General features: G+C 40.7%; 1 protein-coding gene across 5 annotated transcripts in view; it reads left to right on the forward strand.

Moving 5' to 3' along the window:
- LOC124798621 (COBW domain-containing protein 1-like) overlaps positions 1-25,144 on the forward strand; it is a 524,248-nt gene that overhangs the window by 61,894 nt on the left and 437,210 nt on the right. For all 5 annotated transcript variants that reach the window (XM_047262102.1, XM_047262099.1, XM_047262097.1 and 2 more), the window contains exons 4-5: positions 16,621-16,680; positions 16,779-16,816. In XM_047262102.1, the coding sequence (XP_047118058.1) occupies positions 16,621-16,680; positions 16,779-16,816 (98 nt within the window). The remainder of the gene's footprint in view (positions 1-16,620; positions 16,681-16,778; positions 16,817-25,144) is intronic.

The following is a 25,144-nucleotide window of genomic DNA, read 5'->3' on the forward strand; positions in this document are numbered from 1 at the left end:
CACTGCCCGTGACACCATAGAATTCTAATTTATTTAAAAGGATGTTGTGGTTCACACGATCGAATGCCTTTGACAAATCATAGAAAATTCCTGCTGCTTGTAACTTGTTATTTAATGAATTAAGTACATTTTCACTGTAGGTGTAAATAGCCTTCTCGATATCAGAACCCTTCAGAAATCCAAACTGTGTTCTTGATAATATGTTATTTGTGGTCAGATGGTTGAGAAGCTGCCTGTACATTACTTTTTCTAAAATTTTTGAGAATGCTGGCAAAAGTGAAATCGGTCTGCAATTTGATGGTATCTCTTTATCCCCTTTCTTGAATAGAGGCTTAACATTTGCATATTTTAGCCAGTCAGGAAATGTCCCAGTTATAATTGACTGGTTACACAAGTAACTTAGAATTGTACTAAACTCACAAGAACATACCTTAATTAACTTTGTTGATATTTCATCGTAACCATTAGAATGCTTTGTTTTTAAAGATTTTGTTATGGAAGTTATTTCTTTTGGCGAATTGAGTGACATATTCATGTACCTGAAGCTATTTGTAAAGGGTAGTTTCAGATATTCAAGGGCATTATTTACTGATCCTGACAATCCCATTCTATCAGTAACGGATATAAAGTACTTGTTAAATAGATTTGCCACATGATGCCCATCAGTTACTAATGTGCCATCTACCCTTAGAGCTGTTAGCTCCTCTTCCTTTCTGGGTCTACCAGTCTCCTCTTTCACTATATCCCATATTGTTTTTATTTTGTTCCCTGACATTGCTATCTTCTTCTCGTAGTGCATTTGTTTAGATGTCTGAATTACTTTTTTTTAAATATTTTACAGTATTCCTTGTATTTAGCTAAATCATCAGCATTAGAGCTATTCTTGGTTGAAAGATACATTTTCCTTTTTGTCTTACAGGAAATCTTTATTCCTTGTGTAACCCATGGTTTTATTATAGACTTCTGTTTAATTTGAGTAACGTTTAGAGGAAAACAGTTTTCAAACATGGTACTGACATTGTTCATGAATGTGTTATATTTTTCATTCATGTCATGAGCACTATAAACATCTTTCCAGTTCATATCTTTGAGCAGTTTTCTAAAACACTCAATTTTTGGTTGATTGACTACTCTCCTGTACTCAGATTTAGCAGTCTTGATAATCTGCTTAGAATTTACATCTAAAACAAGGAGCTGCATGTCATGATCTGATAGTCCATTTATTACAGGTTTTATGATATGATTTTGTTACTTTGATTTGTCTATAAAAATGTTATCAATAGCTGTCCTTGAGGATTTAGTGATCCTAGTTGGAAAGTTTACGGTGTGAGTTGGATTGGAAGACGACATTACTAACAGCAGTAAATGTTTACTGGAAGATTGCATTAGAAAGTCTGTATTAAAGTCACCAGCAATCAAAATTTCTTTGTTTCTTCCTGATAAATAACCCAAAAGACCTCCTAGATGATTTATGAATAGATTATAATTTCGTGCAAGTGCTCGGTAAATAGTTACCATTATATTGGATCTGTTAAGGAACTCTACTTCTGTTGCACATGATTCTAGATGCTGCTCTAAACAGAATTTATTAATGTCAATGTTCTTGAATTTATGGCAGTTTTTAATAAATGTGGCAACTCCTCCTGCATCCATATCTACTCTGCAGAAGTAGGAAGCTAGCTTAAATCCTGAAATGTCTAACATATCTATACAAGTGGTCACTTGATGTTCAGAGAGGCAGATTATGTCAATTTGGTTAGATGAATTCATTTCATCGATACAAATGAGTAGTTCATCAACTTTATTTCTGAGTCCCGGAATGTTCTGGTGTAATAAAGATAACTGATACTGCATCTAATGGGATTATAACTGCTTTGGCGAAGATGAACTGGCAGTTTCTGATTACTTTCTGTTAAACATTGTTTAAATGGAGGCTGTATGCTAAAATCTGACTCTGTTTTCTCAAACTGAGTGTGTCTGCCAATCTCTCTTAAAACTCGTTTTCTTTCCCCCTTCCCTATCCTAAAAAAGGCATCCCTCTGACATCTGTGACCACTGGTATTTTACCATTTGACAGTGTCCCCCCGTAAGTTTTCTGCAATCAACCCAGACAGTTTTCCCTTCCCTTTCCTATTGAGGTGAAGGCCATGCCTAGTGTAGTCCCACCTATCGATCACATCCACAGGAATCAAACCAATATGGGACCCTATATCCGTCCTAAGCAGCCACTCCAACTCCAATTTCACCCTCCCTACAGAAGAGTTCAAATGAGGCCGATCATTGCATCTCAACACAGACATAAATCCCACACCCGTATGCTTCATTGCTGATGCTATCTTCTCCAGGTCACTCTCTATGGAATATTCAGAGTCTCTGTCAATGGTATTTCCTGGACCACCCACTATAACCACGGCATCCTCCTTTGTGAAATCCGTGCATAAAGAACCTACATCCTCTGTTGCCTGACCCAGATGTGCACTAGACTTGAAAAAGTTTGTGACCTGGTACTCTGGACCTAGATTTTCCTGCAGTAGTTGGCCAACACCTCTACCATGGGAGGAGTGTTCCATCAACCATCGCCAGCTACTTACGAAGAAGGAAAAAATTGCAGAGTGGGCCCAGCTGCTTAGTAGGCAGTCATTTGGGCCAACCTTTCGACACAAAATGAGATGCTTGATGGAGCACTGGATCTTGCTAAGTGGCTTTCTCTATACACTTCGCTGTGCTGGAAACCTATCCAACACCTACTGCACATTCATTTGGAAAGACACAACTTTCATTTTGTTGAATTCACAATGAGGACCAATGGGTAAGTGCGACAGTGCACCTGTATTGGCATGACGGGCAGTGGGATGATAATGAATCTCATACTGATACACTTTCAAAAGTAAAGCCAACTGCTGAAATCTTTGTGGAGTCCTGTCAGAAGCTGATTAAGGGGGCCAAAGAGCAACACAAGGGGTTTATGGTCAGTGATGAGATGGAAGTTGTTCTGATAAAGGAAAAGGAGGTCCTTGCGGGCTGCATAGACAGTTACCAAAGCTTCCTTTTCTGTTTGCAAATAATTGTCTTTGAGGCAGATGCCAGAGGTTGTTCAGATATATCAGCTTCCCTGTGAGACAAAACCACCCCAAGCCTATTCTGGGAAGCCTCTGTGGCAAGAACCAGCTGTTTACCAAGTGTAAAAATACTGAGAGATGGGGAAGACAGCAACAACTTGGCATGGGCAAATGCCTTGTTGCAGTCCACTTGCCAAACAAAAAGAATACCTTTCTTTCACAAGTTGCTTAAGGGTTGAATGACATCTACTGCCACGTGGGATTAGCCGAGCGGTCTAACGCGCTGCAGTCATGGACTGTGTGGCTGGTCCCAGCAGAGCTTCGAGTCCTCCCTCGGGCGTGGGTGTGTGTGTTTGTCTTAGGATAATTTAGGTTAAGTAGTGTGTAAGCTTAGGGACTGGTGACCTTAGCAGTTAAGTCCCATAAGATTTCACACACATTTGAACATTTTTTGGACATCTGCCACATTGGCAATAAATGTTTAAATAGGAGCTGAATTTTCCCAAAAATACTTGGAGATCTTTCAGGTTTCATGGCTTAGTAAGGTTGGCAATAGCCACTAGATGATGCTTTGCAGGACAGATGCCATAATTTGAAAGAAGATGGCCCACGTATTACACATGTGCCTGAAAAACTTTAACTTCACAGGTTGCCCTTAAGGCCTGCCTCTTGCAGTATAGTGAAAAAGAGTCCAAAGGTTGTCGACATGTTCTTGCCATGACGACCTGATGGAGATAATGTCATCTAGATAGTTCACACAACAGGGGTTGTCATATATTAACAGTTCTAAGAATCACTGAAAAATTTTGGGAGCACTCATGATGCCAAATGGCAAGCAAGTGTAACAACAAAATCCAAACGGGGTATTGATAACAATAATCTGTTACAAATGGGAATCCAGGCAAAGCTGTAGACATGCCTCTGCAAGATCAGTTTTTGAAAAATGCTCACCTACTGCCAGTTTTGCTAAGATTTTGTTCGTCCACAAAGCCAGAGAAGACTCCACTACTGACTGAGCATTAATTATGAATTTGAAATATCCACACAAATGAAGAGTTTCTGAAGGTGTGGGAATTACAACTAACCCATTGGCTAGGGGAAAGTGGTTCAATAATACAGCCTATCAAGTTCCTCCTTAACCGCTGATCTCAGGGCGAAGGGGACAGGTTGAGCATGACAAAATTTAGGTACGACTGTCTGTCTGAGGTTGATATTTGCCTCAAAATCCTTTGCTGCCCCAAAACCAGGCAAAAACAGGAGGACCAAACTCATGGCAGAGATCACCCAGTTCCTGGAATGGAACAGAGTTGGAAAAAAGATGTATTGCATCTTGAATTTGAAACCAAAAGAACGTGAATGCATTGAGATCAAAAATGTTCTCCAACATTTCACTATCTACTGCCAAAAACATGATTGCCCTTATGACAGTTTGATACTTGACATTGATAGTGAACTGTCCTAGAACAGGAAAGTTGATACTTGATGTCGATAGTGAACTGTCCTTGAACAGGAATGGGCTGGTTTCCATAACGAATCAAACAATGATTTTTAGAGGGGAGAGCAGGTTTACCCAGACGATGATATGTTTCCAGGTTCACAAGGGACACAGAGAATCTGGAAATGGAACAGTTGTTGCTGAATCAACAGCATAATGTAAATCTTGCTGGAGATATCAAGCTTGCGGCCATGGACTGGCATAACACTGTGCACTTCCATGAACTCTACATCTGCATCCGAAGGCCGGCTGCACGATGAGCTATGACAGACTGTGGCCACATGGCCTTGTTTACGGCCCTTCTATGTGGGCAGCAGTGCCAGGAGTGTGCACAGAAAGTCAGGACACCATTGGAAACCACAGCGAAAACAGCAATGTCCAATTGCACCCGAATGAATTAGAGGAACAAATGGAGGGCTTCAGGGAATGTTGCCAATGTTGTGCTAATGAGCACTTTGATGCAACTTACATGACATCTGCAAACTGTTCACATGCAGATTATGACACTTCGAAAGCCTTAACGATAGCCAAAGCCTCCTCAGCTGTTGGATCATTAAAACATAACACTTCCCAATAGACCTCTCTTTCTAAGACAGAACAAATGACAATGTTGCGACTCCGAGAATCGGCATAAGAGTGTTGGCGTTGATCACACACAATTAAACTTCCAACTTAGCTCTTGGAGGTCAGATACCCATGCGTGGGAAACTACCACATGGGTTTGCTCAAGATAATGTGTACTAAGCAAGTCACACATTTCAGAAAATGTTAATGGTGATCAGTTTTTCAATGGGACAAGTTTTTGAAGTGGATGAAAGACAATCATCATCATCATCATCATCATCATCATCATCATTTAAGACTGATTATGCCTTTCAGCGTTCAGTCTAGAGCATAGTCCCCTTTATAAAATTCCTCCATGATCCCCTATTCCGTGCTAACATTGGTGCCTCTTCTGCTGTTAAGCCTATTACTTCAAAATCATTCTTAACCGAATCCAGGTACCTTCTCCTTGATCTGCCCCGACTCCTCCTACCCTCTACTGCTGAACCCATGAGTCTCTTGGGTAACCTTGCTTCTCCCATGCCTGTAACATGACCCCACCATCTAAGCCTGTTCGCCCTGACTGCTACATCTATAGAGTTCACTCCCAGTTTTTCTTTGATTTCCTCATTGTGGACACCCTCCTGCCATTGTTCCCATCTACTAGTACCTGCAATCATCCTAGCTACTTTCATATCCGTTACCTCAACCTTATTGATAAGGTACCCTGAATCCACCCAGCTTTCGCTCCCATACAACAAAGTTGGTCGAAAGATTGAACGGTGCACAGATAACTTAGTCATGGTACTGACTTCCTTCTTGCAGAAGAGAGTAGATTGTAGCTGATCACTCACTGCATTAGCTTTGCTACACCTCGCTTCCAGTTCTTTCACAATGTTGCCATCCTGTGAGAATATGCATCCTGAGTACTTGAAACTGTCCACCTGTTCTAACTTTGTTCCTCCTATTTGGCACTCAATCCGTTTATATCTCTTTCCCACTGACATTACTTTCGTTTGGAGATGCTAATCTTCATACCATAGTCCTTACATTTCTGATCTAGCTCTGAAATATTACTTTGCAAACTTTCAATCGAATCTGCCATCACAACTAAGTCATCCGCATATGCAAGACTGCTTATTTTGTGTTCACACATCTTAATCTCACCCAGCCAGTCTATTGTTTTCAACATATGATCCATATATAATATGAACAACAGTGGAGACAGGTTGCAGCCTTGTCTTACACCTGAAACTACTCTGAACCATGAACTCAATATACTGTCAACTCTAACTGCTGCCTGACTATCCATGTAAAGACCTTTAATTGCTTGCAAAAGTTTGCCTCCTATTCCATAATCTCATAGAATAGACAATAACTTCCTCCTAGGAACCCAGTCATATGCCTTTTCTAGATCTATAAAGCATCGATACAATTCCCTGTTCCATTCATAACACTTCTCCATTATTTGCCGTAAGCTAAAGATCTGGTCCTGACAACTTCTAAGAGGCCTAAACCCACACTGATTTTCATCCAATTGGTCCTCAACTAATACTCGCACTTTCCTTTCAACAATACCTGAGAAGATATTACCCACAACGCTGATTAAAGAGCTACCTCTGTAGTTGATACAATCTTTTCTATTTCCATGTTTAAAGATTGGTGTGATTACTGCTTTTGTCCAGTCTGATGGAACCTATCCCAACTCTCAGGCCATTTCAATTATCCTGTGTAGCCATTTAAGACCTGACATTCCACTGTATTTGATGAGTTCCGACTTAATTTCATCCACCCCAGCTGCTTTATTGCACTGCAATCTATCGACCATTTTCACCATTTCCTTAAATGTGATCCTATTTCCATCGTCATTCCTATCCCATTGTACATCGAAATCTGAAACATTACTGATCGTATTTTCACCTACATTGAGCAACTCTTCAAAATATTCCCTCCATCTGCCCAAGGAATCCACAGGATTCACAAGCAGTTTTCCTGACCTGTCCAAAATACTTGTCATTTCCTTCTTACCTCCCTTTCGAAGACTGCTAATTACACTCCAGAATGGTTTACCAGCAGCTTGACCCAAAGTCTCCAACTTGTTTCCAAAGTCTTCCCAAGATTTCTTCTTGGATGCTGCAGTTATCTGTTTGGCTTTGTTTCTTTCTTCAACATAACTTTCTCTGTCTACCTGAGTTCTAGTATGTAGCCATTTTTGATACGCCTTCTTTTTCCTGTTACAGGCTGCCTTGACTGTGTCGTTCCACCAAGCTGTTTGCTTCATCCTACCTTTACACACTACTGTTCCAAGACATTCTTTAACCACTTCTAGTACTGTGTCCCTGTACCTTGTCCATTCCTTTTCCAATGACTGTAATTGACTACATTCAACTAACTGGTACCTTTCTGAGATGATTGTTATGTACTTGTGTCTGATTTCCTTATCCTGAAGTTTCTCCACTCTTATCCTCCTACATATGGACCTGACCTCCTGCACTTTCAGCCTCACAATACCAATTTCACTGCAGATTAAATAATGATCAGTGTCATCAAAGAATCCCCTGAATACACGTGTGTCCCTCACAGCCTTCCTGAATTCCTGATCTGTTATTATATAGTCAATGACAGATCTGGTTCCCCTGCCTTCCCAAGTATACCGGTGAATGTTCTTATGTTTAAAAAAGGAGTTTGTGATTACTAAGCCCATACTGGCACAGAAATCCAAGAGTTGTTTCCTGTTCCTGTTGGCCTCCATATCCTCTCCAAATTTACCCATAATCGTTTCATACCCTTCTGTTCGATTTCCAATCCTGGCATTAAAATCACCCATGAGCAGAACTCTGTCCTTGTCCTTTACTCTAACAACTACATGAAAGACAAGAAAAAAGTTTTTTGCAAGGGTTGATTTTCTACCTGAAATGCTGTGAAATGCTGCTGTAGACATCACACACATGTGTCACAGCCTGCCTTTGCTTCTTGGATTGATGGAAAAGCTGGATGAGTGCATAGGCAGTCATGACTGGAGGGGCCAGTGCTCCCCGAATTTGTAAATAAGTGATGAAGCAAGTCTAAGTGCTACTGGTATTGCTCATGCTGTTTCTGCTGTTGTAGCAGTTGAACCATGCTGGTTGCATTTCACTTGTGAAAGACAAGTGCAGAATGAACTACCTCGTTGTTAAAACTGCTGTACCTACACTCTTTATTGACAACCACTACATGCACAAAAATTACGTTGGATGATAACTGCACTTCAGATAATGATAAGGTTAGAGAAACATTAACATGACTATTAGCTGTTCAACTACAGAGCCCTACCACTGACAACTGAATATACACTTGCATGGAGCTGGTCGGACTAGAGAACATTTGCCTATGGCAGAGAAGGTGCGAGTGGCTGAGGCCTTCCTAGCAGTGGCCCAACATGTCCTTATTGGCCAGATGGGTTGCTGGCTGCGGGAAACTTTGGCGTGCTTGCTTCACGTAGCCACTGCTGGTGCTGTATACAAACGCTGTGGTGGTGGATAGTGCCAACTCACTGCCACAAAGGAGTAATCGCATGCAGTGACATCATGCATATGGACACAACAGAGCTTGAGGAGGAGTGGACTGACCAGGGGATCATTGAAGTGCGGAGTGTAATGCATTGTCTGAATGGAAGACTGAAAAAAAATCAGAATCGTTTACATAGATGTTCAATTCACCAGTTTTGCCAGATTGTATTAAAGCTGGATTTTTTTAGACTAAAAGTAAGACCATGCTTCACCAATCCCATGAGGTGTTTCATGTGACAGAAATTCGGGCTCACCACTATGGGGTGCAAAGTGCAAGCTGTATGTGGTAAGTGTGGTGGGGGCATACAACACTGAAAGAACTACGTTTGCCTCTCCTGACCTTCGTGTCAGTTGTTCAGACAGCATACTGCTTGGAGCAGAGTGCGTATGATGTTCAAGGAGGAAAAGAAAATCCAGCAATTAAAGGTGACTAAGTGCTTGCCCTATGAAGATGTGAAGAAGGTGTACAGAGCTTTTCAGCTGTACTTGCTGCAGTTCTCATGAAGAAACCTTTAATATTTAGTGTTTAGACCCATACATCACCTACAGATTTTGATACTAAGAAATATTCTAGCCATTGACCTTGCAGAAGCAACATTTCAGTTGAAACTGTAGCTGTCTCCACATGAGCTCCAATGATAAGCACCACTTCAGCCCCTGTTGTAGATGCCACATTGAAAGGGCAGTTGCTGAAAATGGTCTGCCTCAGCCTAAATAAGTGTCACCAACCTGAAGGACAAAATTAAGTTGCAGTGTACCATAAAGAAGGCGGAATCAAAGCAAGTGGACTGTCAGATACAGAAACATTTAGAGGATGCTGACTCAACCACACACTTTGAAGTGTGCTTAATTGAACCCTCAAGTCCTGCCAGTTCTCTACCTTCGAAGTGGATTCGCCTACACACAAAAGAGCAAAGAAAAACAAAACCTCCCAAGTGAATTGATAACCTCCTAAGTAAATTGATTCTGTACTTCAAAGAAAAGATACAGAACACACAAGGAGGACCTGATACTATTGTCACAGCACACAGCATGCACACCTGACTCTGTGTTTAAGGAAATGTATTTTAAATGTAGACACACGCTTTGTACTTAATGGATAAAGCCTCCATCAAAAAGATGACCTCAGTAGAACAGTGGAACAGCAGCTGTCTTTGTGAACGACATTTACCACTCCAATTCCTCTCTGTTCAAACAGCTATTCAAGCAGTTGCTTTCACATTCTGCAACCCATTCACTGTTACAATTTGTAGTATGTACCTGCTACCCAATGAAATTTAGGATAGAGCTGCTCTTTCTGATATGATTTCACAACTCCCCCAGCCTTCCCTACAGGTAGGAGAGTCCAATGCACATAATGTGCTATTTGGATCTACACTGACTTGCACCAGGGGTTGAGTTGTTGAAAGCCTCATCGTGTCTGTCAGAAGAGTTATGCCTTCTTAACACTGGTGGTAGCACATGCTGTAACACTGCCACGGACTCATTCTCAACCATAGACCTAACTTTCTGTTCTCTTGCCATTTATAAATGCTATTCACTGGTCAGTGGGTAATGAAACTGCCATGAGGTCATTGTTGGCCATAGACGTGGCTTTCTGTTCTCTTGCCCTTACAGATGGTGCACTCTGGGAAATGGTCGATGACTTGCATTCAACTGACCACTTTCCTATCTGGTTTCCACCTCTGAGACAGAGCTGTCTTCAAAAGGAAGCCACCATAGTGGAAGCTTAGCAGAGAAAACTGGAACAGCCAATTAGCTGTGTTTGAACATCCAGATACTATCCAGAACAGGGTGGATCACCTCACTGTGCTACTGACGCATCTGTCCCAAAGTCCTCAGGCCGTCTTCAGAGGCGACAGATCACGTGGTGGAACAGTGAGTGTCACTCATGGCCTTGCAACAGTTCAAATGTGAACTATTGGCTGTGAACCTTGCAGGCTTTTAGGTTGTGAGAGAAAAGGCACCAATGACAATAAAAGAGAGCAAGAAGAGGTCTCGGCATGTGTTTCTAGACTTGATAAATTGTCACACTTGCTGTTCAAAGGTTTGGGAAGCCATGAGGAGGATATCTGGCTAAGGTGGGACAGTGCCTATAATTACTCTACAGAGGCAGGGTTGTCTCCGGTCTATGCCTGGGGACATCACTGTGCAAGCGATAGCAGAGTACTTCAGTTCAGTCACTGCCACTGAAAATGTGGATCCACTTTTCCACCGTCATCGAGCATTAATCTGGATGGGTGGTTGGAATTTCCACTCCACCAACACCAAGGATTACAATTGCCCCCTTTTCTGTGTGGGAACTTGAGTATGCATTGTCTTGGGTCGAGACAGCACCAGGTAAGGATTGAATCCTGTATAGCATGGTACAGTGCCTCAAACAGGATGCAAAGGAAATCCTCCTATCCTTTTTTAATTTGATTTGGTTATCTGGGGCTTTCCCAGTTCATGGAAGGAGGCAGTTCTAGTGGCCCTTCTGAAACCAGGGAAGGGCCACACATTGCCTAGTAGATACTGTAGCCTGGCCCTCACTAGCTGTGTGGGAAAGATGCTTGGAAGTGTGGTCAACGACTGTCTGAGTTTGGTCCTAGAATTGTCGAGCATACTCTCAACAACCTCACTCTGCTGAAGGCAGAAATACAACAATTTTTCCCATACAGATGACAACTCATTGGTACCTTCTTTGATCTCAAAAGGGTCTATGACACTGCTTGGAAGCATCACATCCTGGACAGCTTGACAAATGGGACTTCCAAGGATGACTACCAGTATTGATGCTATCTTTCCTTTCTAGTTGATTTTTTAATCAGGGTGGTCATGATCTTTTCAGGCAATTTGAGCAAGAGAATGGCATCCTCAGTTATCTGTTTTAAGTGTAACTCTGTTTGCTGTTGCCATAAATGGTATTACATCCATGGTTAAGACTCATGTTCGATTTTCATTGTTTGTGGATGATATTTTCATATTTCACTCCGTCTCCAACTTCTCAGTGACCACTCGTCAGCTGCAACTAACGAAGTGATGGTTGGAAGAGGTTGATAGCATATGTTTCAAATTTTCCTCAGACAAATGTGTTTGTGTTAATTTTAATAATTCTCGTCACCCTCTTTCCCTGCCTATTCTTAAAACGAGGGACAGTCTTCTGCATTTTAAAAGTTCCGTGAGTTAAAAATATTAAGGCCAAAGCCATAATTGCATTGAATATTTTAAAATGCCTCATCCACAGGTCATGGGGAACAGACAGCATGTGTCTGCTCCATTTTTAAAAGGCATTTGTGCGATATCGCCATGGCTTGGATGCATGGTTTATGGCTCAGCTAAGTCATCTTATCTTAAGATTATTGATGCTGTTCTCCATGAGGGGATTCAGCTTTTAAAAAGAGTATACAGGACAAGTTCAATCCCCAGCCTTTGTCCTGAGGCAAATGAACCACCACTTGTTATCCGATGGCAAATCTTCATGGTGCATCATGTGTACAATATACTCTCCACCCTGTGACCCCTGGCACTCTGAAGCATTGCTCAGCATCCAATGGAATGACTATCGCAAAACAGGCCAAAAGCAATGAAGCCATTTGGGATTCATGTGTGGCAGGTCTTAACAGCTCTTAACGTGGACCGTATCTCTGTGCTTCATCGAAGTTGGAGTTGTTTGCCGCCCTGGTCAATAAGGAGACCCAGAATTATTTTAGACCTACCAGTATACAAAAAGAATTTTCCTCCAGCTATGTTTTCAGATTGCTGTTCTACATAATTTTATTTGAGCATTGAAACTTTGTGATTGTTTATGCTGATGGTTCTAAACAGGATAATTCGATTGGCTGCATTGTGTTATTTCCACAAAGTGTTCTCAATATTGACTTATCTTACATATTCACAATGTATAACACTGAATTACACTGATTGACCAGAACATTATGACTACTGACCTACTGTCAATAACAAACAGTTCCCGGTGGCAGCAGCCTCACCTGGTGAGGAATGACTGCTATTCGGACACATGCATGATGCACATAGTGTCAGTGGGCATGCTGCCCATGTGTAGAATGGGGAACGCATGCACTCTATCAGAATTTGACAATGGGCAGATTGTGATGGCCCGGAGACTCGACACGAGCATTTCAGCAACTGCACAATTGGTCAGGTGTTCGAGGAATACTGTGGTGAGTGACTTCAACACTTGGTGAAACCACGTCCAGACATCATGAGATAGGGTGACCTCCTGTCATTATAGATTTCAGACATTGTAGGCTGGACAGATTGGTAAAACAGGACAGATGATGAATTGTGGTGGAACTAACATCAGACTTCAATGTTAGGCGGAGTACAAGTGTGTCTGAGCACACAGTGCACCAAACATTTCTAATGATGGACCTCTGCTGCCAATGACCCCTGCATGTGCCAATGTTAACACCATGACATTGGCAACTTCAACTGAGATGGGCACATGACCATCAGTATTGGACATTGACGCAGTGGCAGAGCGTTGCACAGTCTAATGAACCCTGATATCTTTTTCATGATGGAAAGGCGCTAATCCGTTGTCTTCCAGGGGAACAGCTCCTTGACATCTGTACTGCGGGTTGGAGACGTGCTGGTGGCAGCTCCTTTATGCTCTTGGGAACATTCATGTGGGCATACTTGGACCCAGTGGAACTCATGCAAGATATCTTGACGACCAAGGAATATTGTACACTGGTTGCAGACCATTTACACACCTTCATGATGATCATGTTTCCTGATGGCAATGGCATTTTTGGTAAGATAATGTGCCATCTCCCCCCCCCCTCCCCCCCCCCCCCCCCCCGACTCGTGAGATCCAAACCCAATTGAACAAATCTGGGATGTGATTGAACGTGATGTCAGAGCTCATCGACCTCCTCCCTGAAATTTTGGGAATTAGGTGACTTGTGTGTGCAGATGCTGAGCCAACCCCTTCCAGCGATGTACCGAGGCCTTATTGGTTCCATGACATTATGTGCCAGAGGTGAACATAACAGCTATTAGGTAGATGGTCTTAATGTTCTGGGATCATCAGGGCACTACAGCAGATATGATGTCTTCCTGCTATCAAATTCCTCATCTGCACCGACTTCCTAAGTGTCCTCTACACTAGCTTTCAAGTATCTTCAGCTAATTCACAACACCCCCTTTTCCACTTACAGAGGTAGGACACGGAGGTGTCATTTTGCTGATACCAGAAGACATGTGTGTTCAGGGTAATGAAGCAGAAGAAGATGCAGCTAAGAAAGCCTGCTTGGAAAATACGATTTCTAAAGTGTGAGGCAGAGGGCCATGCGTGTGTGGGAGCTGGAGTGGTTAGGTTTGAGGAACAACAAGCTGGGGCTAGTGAAACCAGCGACATAGCCATGGCATTCTTCCTTGTGGCTGCTGCAGTGGGAGAAAGTACACCACATTTTAACAAATGTTTTTTATATCAAGCCTCGAGGGCTTCAGCCAATACCAGGTGACCTGCTGCCTATTTTAGGAGACAATGAATCAAATGTGGGCCATGATCTGAAATTCTGTGCAATGTTTAGTATTCTCAGTGATATCTTAGATACTGGGTGGGGCAAATAAAAATGGACCAGAGAACAGAGTTCCAGGATACAAAGAAACATGGCAGAGGAAAGAAAATACAGAAGTGACCTGATCATAACAGATGTTGAAGGTGACCCACATTCATCTCATGGCACTTTTGGGCCCGTCAGCAAGTTGCTGAGGATGGGTTGAAGCTGCACTGTTGTAATTGCTGCAGTCTCATCTGAAATGTTCTGCTGCAGTTCTTGAATGCTATGAGGATAGTTGCTATACACATTAGATTTGAGGGCTCCCCACACAAAGTAATCACGCACTGAGAGATCAGGTGACCTGGGTGGCCAGCTAGGGTCATGACAAGACTGACCTCTACTAACAACTCTGTCAGCCATGAAGATTGTGTAAATGTGATCCAAAGTTTGGCCGGCTGTATGGGCAATTGCTCCATCCTGTTAGAAGTAACCATAGGCCTTTTCTTCCTCATCAGTGCTACCAAAAATGGTTTCAAAATGAATTTTGGCAGTATAATGTGCCAAAGTCAGTGACTGATGAAAGAAGATGGGACCAATAATGTAGTGTGCAGACACTGCACACCCAACCCCCAACCTCCTGATCATCCAATGGTGTTTTGTGGAAGTTATGCCATTTCCCTGCTGCCTAGAAGCTGTGATTCTGAGAGTTGAAATTGCCATTCAGGTGAAACCAGGCATTATCAGACATAAATAACAGATCCATGTCCAACCATTTGTTGTTATCCCAGAGAATAGCTGCTTACAAAACTGGAGGCACTGGTTTTAATGCGTGACCAACAGACACTCACTAGGGATGCACGTGCTCATCCAAGTGGAGTATTCATCCACATCATCGATGTGATATGCCAGTCTCTTGCAACAGGCATTGGGATGATTTGGCGGGACTCTGAAGCATTTTCTGGTGAGCCACATTTTTCTTGCATGGACATATTTTGAAATGAAACTTTCTGGCAGATTAAAACTGTGTGCCGGGCCGAGACTCGAACTCGGGACCTTTGCATTTCGCAGGCAAGTGCTCTACCGACTGAGCTACCCAAGTACGACTCATGCCCCGTCCTCACAGCTTTACTTCTGCCAGTGCTAGTTCTGCAGGTTCACAGGAGAGCTTCTGTAAAGTTTGGAAGGTAGGAGACGAGGTAGTCTGCCAGAAAGTTTCATATCAGTGCACACTCCACTGCAGAGTGAAAATCTCATTCTGATATTTTGAAATGGTTTTTTTTTTTACTTGTTCAAAACAGAAATGGTTTGATGCCATTTTTGGATGAAGTGTTGCATGACACTCTTTGCTGGCACTTTGACACCATTAAACTTCTCAGCGAACAACTGACCTCATCATTTCTACAACTTTGTTGTCACGTAACCTTCCACAATGAACAACTGCTGCTCCACTGTGAGTACCATTGTCGCCTTTTCACTGCTCCCTCACACTGATACAGCCCACAGTACACTCTGAACCGGAGTGGATCATGTGGCAAGTGTACACGTCTTGGGGTGTGGTTATATGCATATATTCATGTCCAATTGTATCCACTCATCTGAGCCACTTTTGTTTGCCCCACCCATTTTTTATTTTCCAAATGCTGAACCAGGGACAGTTCCCTGTTATACTATTTTAGATGTCGTGTAGTTACAGTCTTCGTATTCCTGCCTTCACATCACATACACTTTCTGCCTTCTTCCGAGCCATCAGCCACCCTTCCCCAACCCTCCCTCCTGCCACCCACCTCTTTTCTTCCCTCACCCTCTCCACAATACAGCACCAGACTACCTTCTTAACTGCAGTCCCAGCATTGTGTATTCAGCCATCACAGTGTAGCTGTAGAGGCATGGGAGCTAGAGAACTTTTATTTATTTATTTATTTTGCATGTCAACAATGTAACACTTGTATTATTCAGTGATGTGTTACCTTCACTCCCAAATTATATATATATATATATTCTGCCAGAACGTTCTGTACCATATTGACTTTATTTTGTTGGAGTTACATATTTATATATTTATTTACATTTTGTGTAAGACAGTGGGAAGTCCATGTGCAATTTACTCGAAAACTTTCAGATGTTTATGAGTGCTTTTATGAGGCACAAGCATAAAGCTGTGTGATAGGAAATACCTACTCTGTAGAAGAAAGGAGAGGGTCTTGTTCTGACTGATAGTTAATTCTTTTGCTATTACTTTTTTTTACAGTGTTACAGTCAAATGTTGTGAAAAAATACCTTCATTGGGCAGACTATTTAATTTGCATCTTATTTTTGTAATCGATGAAACTTTTAAGTTTTGTGAATTTATTTATGTATTTATTTATTTTTTGTATTGAAATGTGTGTTATTTCAGTTTTGAAAGCTACTAAAATACTATTATGCATATATTTTATGAAGTTCTTATTTTTTTTTTTAATTTGCAGGTCCCATTGCATCTATTTTTTGGCTTGATAAAGAACTGGGGAGTGACATTTTTCTAGATGGTAAGAACATTTATTTGCTTAAACATTTACCAAAATGCTGCAGACTTGTGTCATTTTACCTGTTGTAAATATGAGTCCTTTTATTACCATCATTTCAGGAATTGTTACAGTTATGGACAGCACTCATGGATTGGAGGTAAGGACAGCATGTTTCTGTTAACATACATCACTTCTGAAGCCTCTTTAATCTTGTAGTGCAGCAATATTACTTGTGCGTGGAGCTGCCCAATTAAGTTTTGTCAGGTTGTCACTCTCTTGACGAAGCATCCTTTTGGCTATCTTCTTAATACATCCGTTATTTCAGGCCTTGAATCAAGTGGAACCTACTTTTGTAAGAAATTAATGTAGGGAATGCTGTTTGTTGTGGTTTAGTGGGAATGAATGAAGTTTTATTAATATGATGATTATTTTTTAATTTTATTATTATTATTATTATTGTTATTATTATTATTTTATTTTTTTTATTTTTATTTTTTTTTAATTTTTAGCTGTGCACAGAAGCCATAATATGGTTTTGGAAATGCTTGGTTTTGAAATACATGTTGGATATTGCCTTAGCTACATTTTATATCTCATGTATTATGAGAAGGAGAGTTGCTACTCACTGTATAGTGGAGATACTGAGTTGCAGATAGCCACAACAAAAAGATTTTCACACCAAAGCTTTCGGCCAGTGGTCTTTGTCAATAGTAGACACACATATGCACACACACATACTCTCACACAAATGCAACTCTCACACACGACTGCAGTCTCAGGCAACAGAAACCAAACTGCAGTGTGGTTTCAGTTGCCAGAGACTGCAGTTGGGTGCATATGTGTGTCTATTGTTGACAAAGGTCATTGGCTGAAAGCCTTAAGTGTGAAAACATTTTTGTTGTGCATATCTGCGACTCAGCATATCCGCTCTATGGTGAGTAGCAATTTTCCTTCTCATAGTACTGTTACATTCCATCCTTGATTTTCCATTGTTTATTATTTACATCTCATTTAGCTGGACAATTTTTGGGCTTTGCCCTTTGCAATACAGCTATATAATTGGCACATGTTTCACGTATTTATTATGAACCATCATCCATGGGCAAAGTCTGAAAGCTGTCCAGCTGAATAAGAGTCAAATTATATAAACATATTATACAGGTTGGATAAGAATTATAGTATTTCGTATAGCCTCCACTGACTACAAAGCAGTCCTGCATTTGTTCATAGTGATAGTTGTTAAGATGATAGTTGGTATGTTGATTTCCTCATTATTTTAACCTGTTGTCACACTGGGTCAAGATATGTTGTAATAAATGTAGGTGAGATGGTATCTCACAGCATCCCAAACAATGACAATAAATACAGGTCTAGTGGTTGGTCTGGCAAGCAGACTTGATGGCAACTCAGAGAACACGGCGATTAAAGTAATCAGTATTTGCATCAGTTGAAGAGCTTTGTTGTTTCATGAATATTGACAGAATGTGCAAGATGAAGTCCTGAATATACCCTGCACAGGTCATTTTTCGTTCAACAAACATCAAAGGTGTACTTTCATGACCCAAGTTAGGTGGTGCAATAGTTAAGACAGGACTTATATTTGAATCGAGTGGACATCAGATACCGATCCAACAAGTCAGGTACAGGTTTTCTGTGGTCTCCACATTAGTCAAATTTGATGACTGCTGTGATGGTTCCTTGGAGAAGGAGAGAGCTGATTTGTGTTTATGTTTGTTTCTCACACAAACTTCTTTTCTCACTCTCATTATTTATGGGATGTTATAGCATAATCTTCCGTTCATTTGTACATTTACTTTACACTATGGCTCCTCTCAGTATGTTTTCCTGAGTAGGTCCTCTGTGTCTTTGCCCAATGCCCTCTGGTAAATGCTGCTCTCCTGGCCAGCACAACAGTTCCTAACGACCATTACTGGTAGCGATACAGACTCTGCTCTCATTGCTAACCAAAACTTTGTGCAAGTCATATATGTAATCATATCTTTGGCTGCATTCAAAGCAAATTTCAAGGCTGATCAGCACCTTCACTCACAACCTGTTCTTCATAAAATGTTTCATTATGATTGTAGATTACATTTTGAGTGTAACACTGATTGTAATTTGTACTGTGCTGTCTGTGTGATAAGCACTGGCTGGTTGTCTGATGGGGCAGTTTAGGAGGAAACGTATGCTGCTGCCAAGTGGGGCAGGGTAATGAGTATATACATTTTTCTTGGACCAATTCAAAGCTGGCACATACAACATGTTGGGCAATTCTTTGGAAGGACATCAAGTTTCTCAAAGATCAGTGATTGAAATTCAAATTATTGCAGTAATTGTGCTCATTGGCACAGCCAAGACATACCTGGCAGTGTCTCATCCCAGTAAGGCATCCTTGCATCACATCTTCAGTACTTTTCATTTATTATCTATCAGCACATGTATCTCTGCAGCAGTAAATGTAATAGCTGTGCATGTGAAAACATTTAAAGTAGGGGAAAATGATACATTGTATAGAATTTAAAATAAAAAGAACAGAAACATTAATTATATGAATTTTTAACAGAAGGGTCTTATAAGTTTAACCCGTGTATCTGATCTGTGGCATTGTAGCTCCCAAATGAAATGTCCTGTTGTAATACAGTTTTTTAACTGAAATCTGATTAAATCAGGATGGTTCTTGGCTATGTTCCATGAAAGTCAGATCAGCTGTTTAAATTTCATCAGCTAAATGAAGTAAAAATGTTTTCTGCTCGTGCACTTGTTTGTACTAAGTTGCATGCACTAAGTTTGTACATAATTATGGAAAAATATGGTAAATAGGTAACACTATTCTTTAACAGTGTCAGGCTAATTTTGTATTTACTTAACAGTCCCCGATGCGAGGACACTTAAATTGAAATGGTACTACACTACTGGCCATTAAAATTGCAACACCATGAAGATGACGTGCTTCAGACGCGAAATTTAACTGACAGGAAAATGATTAGCTTTTCAGAGCATTCACACAAAGCTGGCACCGGTGGCGACACCTACAACGTGCTGACATGAGGAAAGTTTCCAACCGATTTCTCATACACAAACAGCAGTTGACCGGCGTTGCCTGGTGAAACGTTGTTGTGATGCCTCGTGTGAGGAGGAGAAAACATACCATCATGTTTCTGACTTTGATAGAGGTCGGATTGTAGCCTATCGCGATTGCAGTTTATCATATCACAACATTGCTGCTCGCGTTGGTCGAGATCCAATGACTGTTAGCAGATTATGGAATCAGTGGGTTCAGGAGGGTAAAACAGAACACCGTGCTGGATCCCAACGGCCTCGTAGCACTAGCAGTCGAGTTGACAGCCATCTTATCCACATGGCTGTAACGGATCGTGCAGCCACATCTCAATCCCTGAGTCAACAGATGGGGACAACAACCATCTGGAGACAACAACCATCTGCACGAACAGTTCGACGACATTTGCAGGAGCATGGACTATCAGCTCGGAGACCATGGCTGCTGTTACCCTTGATGCTGCATCACAGACAGGAGTCCCTGCGGTGGTGTACTCAACAACGAACCTGGGTGCACGAATGGCAGAACGTCATTTTTTCAGATGAATCCAGGTTCTGTTTACAGCATCATGATGGTTGCATCCATGTTTGGTGACATCGCGGTGAACGCACATTGGAAGCGTGCATTCTTCATCCCCATACTGCCATATCACCCAGCTGGATGGTATGAGGTGCCATTGGTTACACGTTTCGGTCACCTCTTGTTCGCATTGATGGCACTTTGAACAGTGGATGTTACATTTCAGATGTGTTACGACCCATGGCTCTACCCTTCATTCGATCCCTGCGAAACCCTACATTTCAGCAGGGTAATGCATGACCGCATGTTGCAGGTCCTGTACGGACCTATCTAGATACAGAAAATGTTTGACTGCTGCCCTGGCCAGCACATTCTCCATATCTCTCACAAATTGGTAACGTCTGGTCAATGGTGGGCGCACAACTGGCTCATCACAATATGCCAGTCACTACACTTGCTGAATTGTGGTATCATGTTGAAGCTGCATAGGCAGCTGTACCTGTACACACTATCCAAACTCTGTTTGACTCAATGCCTAGGTGTATCAAGGCCGTTATTACGGCCAGAGGTGGTTGATCTGGGTACTGATTTCTCAGGATCTATGCAACCAAATTGCGTGAAAATGTAATGACACGTCAGTTCTACTATAATATATTTGTCCAATGAATACCCGTTTATCATCTGCATTTGTTCTTGGTGTAGCAATTTTAATGGCCAGTAGTGTACTTCTATTAAACTTAAAGGGGCAGTACATATTATTTGCACCTGTTTTGTGATATTTTTTTGTGTCATAATCTCAAACATGCATTGCATTCCATTACTCTTTATACATTTAATGTCTCACTTAAAGAATTATCTTTATTTTGATGAAACTTGATGTTTGTCTGCATCATTCTCCAAATGGCTGTTTCGACTTTCTTACGCTCTGAGAATGTAATGTTTAAATTGAAAGATATTCAGTATCACATTTTGATGTCCTTTTTTTTAATGGAAATACAAGAAGAGTCTGTTTTCCACAATAACTTGAATCTTTGCTAGTCTGTGATATCAATCTGAAAATGGTTTCATTATATTTTTACCTACAGTTTAAATGGTTTCATTACAGTTGTACCTACAATTTATTTCTATTGTAGTGATTAAGATCGTGTACATGAGAGGACCAATAATGGAAGCTATATTTATTTACAAATATGGAAACAGAATAAATCTGTAGATCTGTCTCTTGTGTCAGTACTACTTGTAGGTTAAAGCACCCAAGGTCCCGGTGGGTTCACATATACTGTAATAACTTTCATAGATATGGATTAGCAGATTGTGATCATCCACATCAACTATGAAACCTCTCTTCCAGTTAAAAAATTGAGTTTGTTTTGCATTCTGTTAACAAGGGATTTGAGGAAAAAGTTACATCTTTTTTGTTATATTTTTATTTGGTATCAAGTTGTTGTCCACTTACAACAGGAAGTGCTGCAGGTTGTTTGTTTCTATTTATTTATTTTAAGGAAAGTGTTTTGCTAGGTCTTAGCCAGAAACTGTTCATATGTTTTTCAAGTGCTCTTGTTCTATTCTATAGGTTTGTCAATTTCTGGTTATGGATATGGATCGTCATTTCAATGTTAAACTACATTTCATTGTCCCAGGTGTGTCTGAGGTAGGTTTGTGGTTATGAGATGGATTGTTTTCTAACTTATAATTTGGAGATTGTCAGTAGCGATGTCACACTTCATGTCACTATCCTACGACTGGCATGTCGGTATCTGGGTTAGTCAGATCATATGTTGTGCAGTGCATTTCACTTCACTGGATTTTTCCTCTTTTCCCCTTATCAGTTATTTCATTGTTGTTCAGGAATGTCTTTTGGGCTGAGAAAGTTACAAAATTTGGAGTTTAAGGGTACGTGAAGTGGATATTGTTGAATTCATGAAGTGGCTTGCAGACTAAGTCTTTCATTAAACCGTCATTGAATCCTCCTTTGTATGGTCCCTTAGTGGTGTAAAAACATTAAGCTTGTAAGTCAATGCAGTCAAAAGAAGCAGCCATTTATGTTACATATGTTGATCGTTGCAAATTCATACATCAAAACCTATACTGTACCTCCCGTTGACCAAAAATCTTGAAATTTGGCAAGAAGCAAGCTCTATTCGGTCCATGTTTTCCTGTTATGGGCGTGATTTTTTTCAAGTATTTGGTGTGTGTCGGTGGATTCACATGTGGTGTTATTTGATGTGGTGTGGTGAAGTTTACCTGGGAGTCTCAGGTTTCAATGGTCAGAAGCTACTTTGCTTTCATATTGGGCTTTTGATGGTGCCTATAGGCAGGTGCCATGCTATAGCAGGGCCTTACAAATGTTCTGTATGTGTGTAGTACTGATTTTGGGTTTGCACTGCCAAATCTCAAGTGAGTCATATTTACTATGTTTATTCTTTGCTTTGTCTTGCTGATGATCACATCTTTGTGATGTTTCCAGGACAAGGTGTGGTCGAGAACTAGTCCTAGATATTTCATACTTTGTAGTGGCTCCACACTTTCCTGTCACAGTGTTACAGAAGGGTTGTTTATTTTGAGCCTTGTGCTCATGTAACATTTCAGTGGCTAACATTAGCAGTTGTCTTTTTGCAGGATTTGGTTTAATACACCTCTTCTTCATCTGTTGCTCCAAGCTGGGAACGTACGTCACTGCTAAGTTTCTTGCATCTACTACCTATGGTGCCATGAATCAGTAGGCAGTGTCATCTCTGTAAAGGGTAAAAAATTCATTCCACCTGCTGAGGCATGGGGTGTCTGCTTTGTATTGTGAACTGATTTTGATTCAGCTTAAGATTTTTATTTTCTGTGACCTATAAATAATTATAATACATTACCCTGAAATTTTCCTTGTGCTGAAATATAGATGATCGAGGCAGTCTGTAGATAATCTGTCAGTTTCCCCTTAACAAAGTTTGAAACGGTATTGGGGACTATTAACCTGACAAAAATAAGTGATTGGTTGTAGGACACGTCCTGAGGCATCAAGGGATTTGTGAGGTATAAGGGTATGATACATACAGGGAGTTCAGCAGCTGTTTCACATCCCATGCTATCTGGATCCATCCTTCCAGCTCCAGCTTTTCTAAACTACATAGATGGGAGTAATCCTTCCAATACATCCTTCACTCATGTAATCATCCACGTCATGTTGGTTGCATACCCAGACTGTGCTCCTCTCACCCGTACCTCATGAACTCATGTCCTGCACACCTGCTGCCTTCCTCCAAACTGCCAGCTACCAGCCTCCAATTCCTCCTCCTGCTTCCTACCTCTTTCCCTCTATTCACCCCACCTGGTACAACTCCCACCTCATTCCATAACTGCAATCCGGCATTGTGTTTCCATACAGCTCTGTGTGTGTGTGTGTGTGTGTGTGTGTGTGTGTGTGTGTGTGTGTGTGTGTGTGTTTTTCAAATTTCAAGACCATACTTACTTCACCCATTTATACGATAAAGTCTGTCTGTTGGTAGATACATTGTTGCTATAGGATTTGATGTAATATACATCTGACAATAAACAGTACCTGATGCTGTGAAATACATGTTGCCATTTTTGTACCTTGTTACATCTTTCCCTGAGGTCACTTACAACATAAATTTTCTGTCTCATTATACCTCCTAGAGGCCACTAACGTCAAGAGAATGAATTTTTGTTGTGTTGACCTCAACCAAGGAACACATTGTAGAAAGTGTGCAGAGAGCTGGAAGAAAATGTTTTTATATTTGCCACATCATGCTTTATGTTTGTACCTAAAGCCTGTAGATCTAAAAAGAACAACATGAAGAAGAAGAAACCTCTAAATTCCTCTTATTGAATGCAGGTGTCATTTAGATGAATTCACAACTTCTCTTGCACTCACTTACTGTAACCATCATTTTCCTTAAAGCACTAAAATTCTGTAATATTGAGCAAGTGATGCACAGACTTCTGTCATAAAAATGGAAAATGAGCTCAGATTAAACATTTCCAATTGTAATGGAAGCAACTGACTGCTAGGTAAACATAGTTTCCAAGTCACTCTTAACTGTTCTTACTTATTTTAACTGCAGATCTTTAAACTAGATTATCTTTCAAGGCAAATGGTTTCCTTAACTGAAGTAGAATAAATTATAAAAAGAAAATAATTTCTTTGTTATGTCAAATACTTAAATTTCTCAACAATGATTTCAGACACCATAAGTGTATCCCGGCCTACTGATAACTTTTTGTTTTTACCTTCTAGGTACCAGGTGGGAGCTTTATTGCAAATTTTGTTATGGACAATAACTAAAATGTCACAATACTTTTCTTAAAATAGGGCCCACAGCCACTGTAAATATTCTAAATTATAAAATTCTGCTTCACTCTCTGTCATTGGTGAGACTAAAATATCCTTTTATTTTGTACGCATTACGAAGAAATTTTGGCAGTGTATTAATTTTCGTGTGATTGTGTAGTATAACATGTCAAAAGATTATTTTTGATAGGTGTAGAAACACCAATACGAGAAATGGTAAAGCTGCTAGAGATTATACACAAAACATTCGGGAGCATGATTATTTCTGGTATTGAGCTCCTGCATGTAACAAAGATTGTGATGTTCAGCACCTGTGCACCTGTAGTGCTTGTGTAACATACAATAGAAAGGATCACCTTTATAAACTATGCTGCAATGTCCACATTACTCCAGTTTTGCCGTTGTGTGACTTGATGAGTGCTTCAACTGTAACACGAGTCTGTTCATTTGATATTATGTGTTGTACTAATACAATCACTTAGAAGTAGATACATATCCAAAACAATGCAGCAGTCAATGCAAAATAAATTGGTATTTTAATCCAACCGAGGATAACCCATGTGCCAGATGGTTTTCGTTCATAAAATGACACATGTACTTTTTTC

Source organism: Schistocerca piceifrons, chromosome 5, assembly GCF_021461385.2.
Source record: "Schistocerca piceifrons isolate TAMUIC-IGC-003096 chromosome 5, iqSchPice1.1, whole genome shotgun sequence".
Lineage (NCBI taxonomy): Eukaryota > Metazoa > Arthropoda > Insecta > Orthoptera > Acrididae > Schistocerca > Schistocerca piceifrons.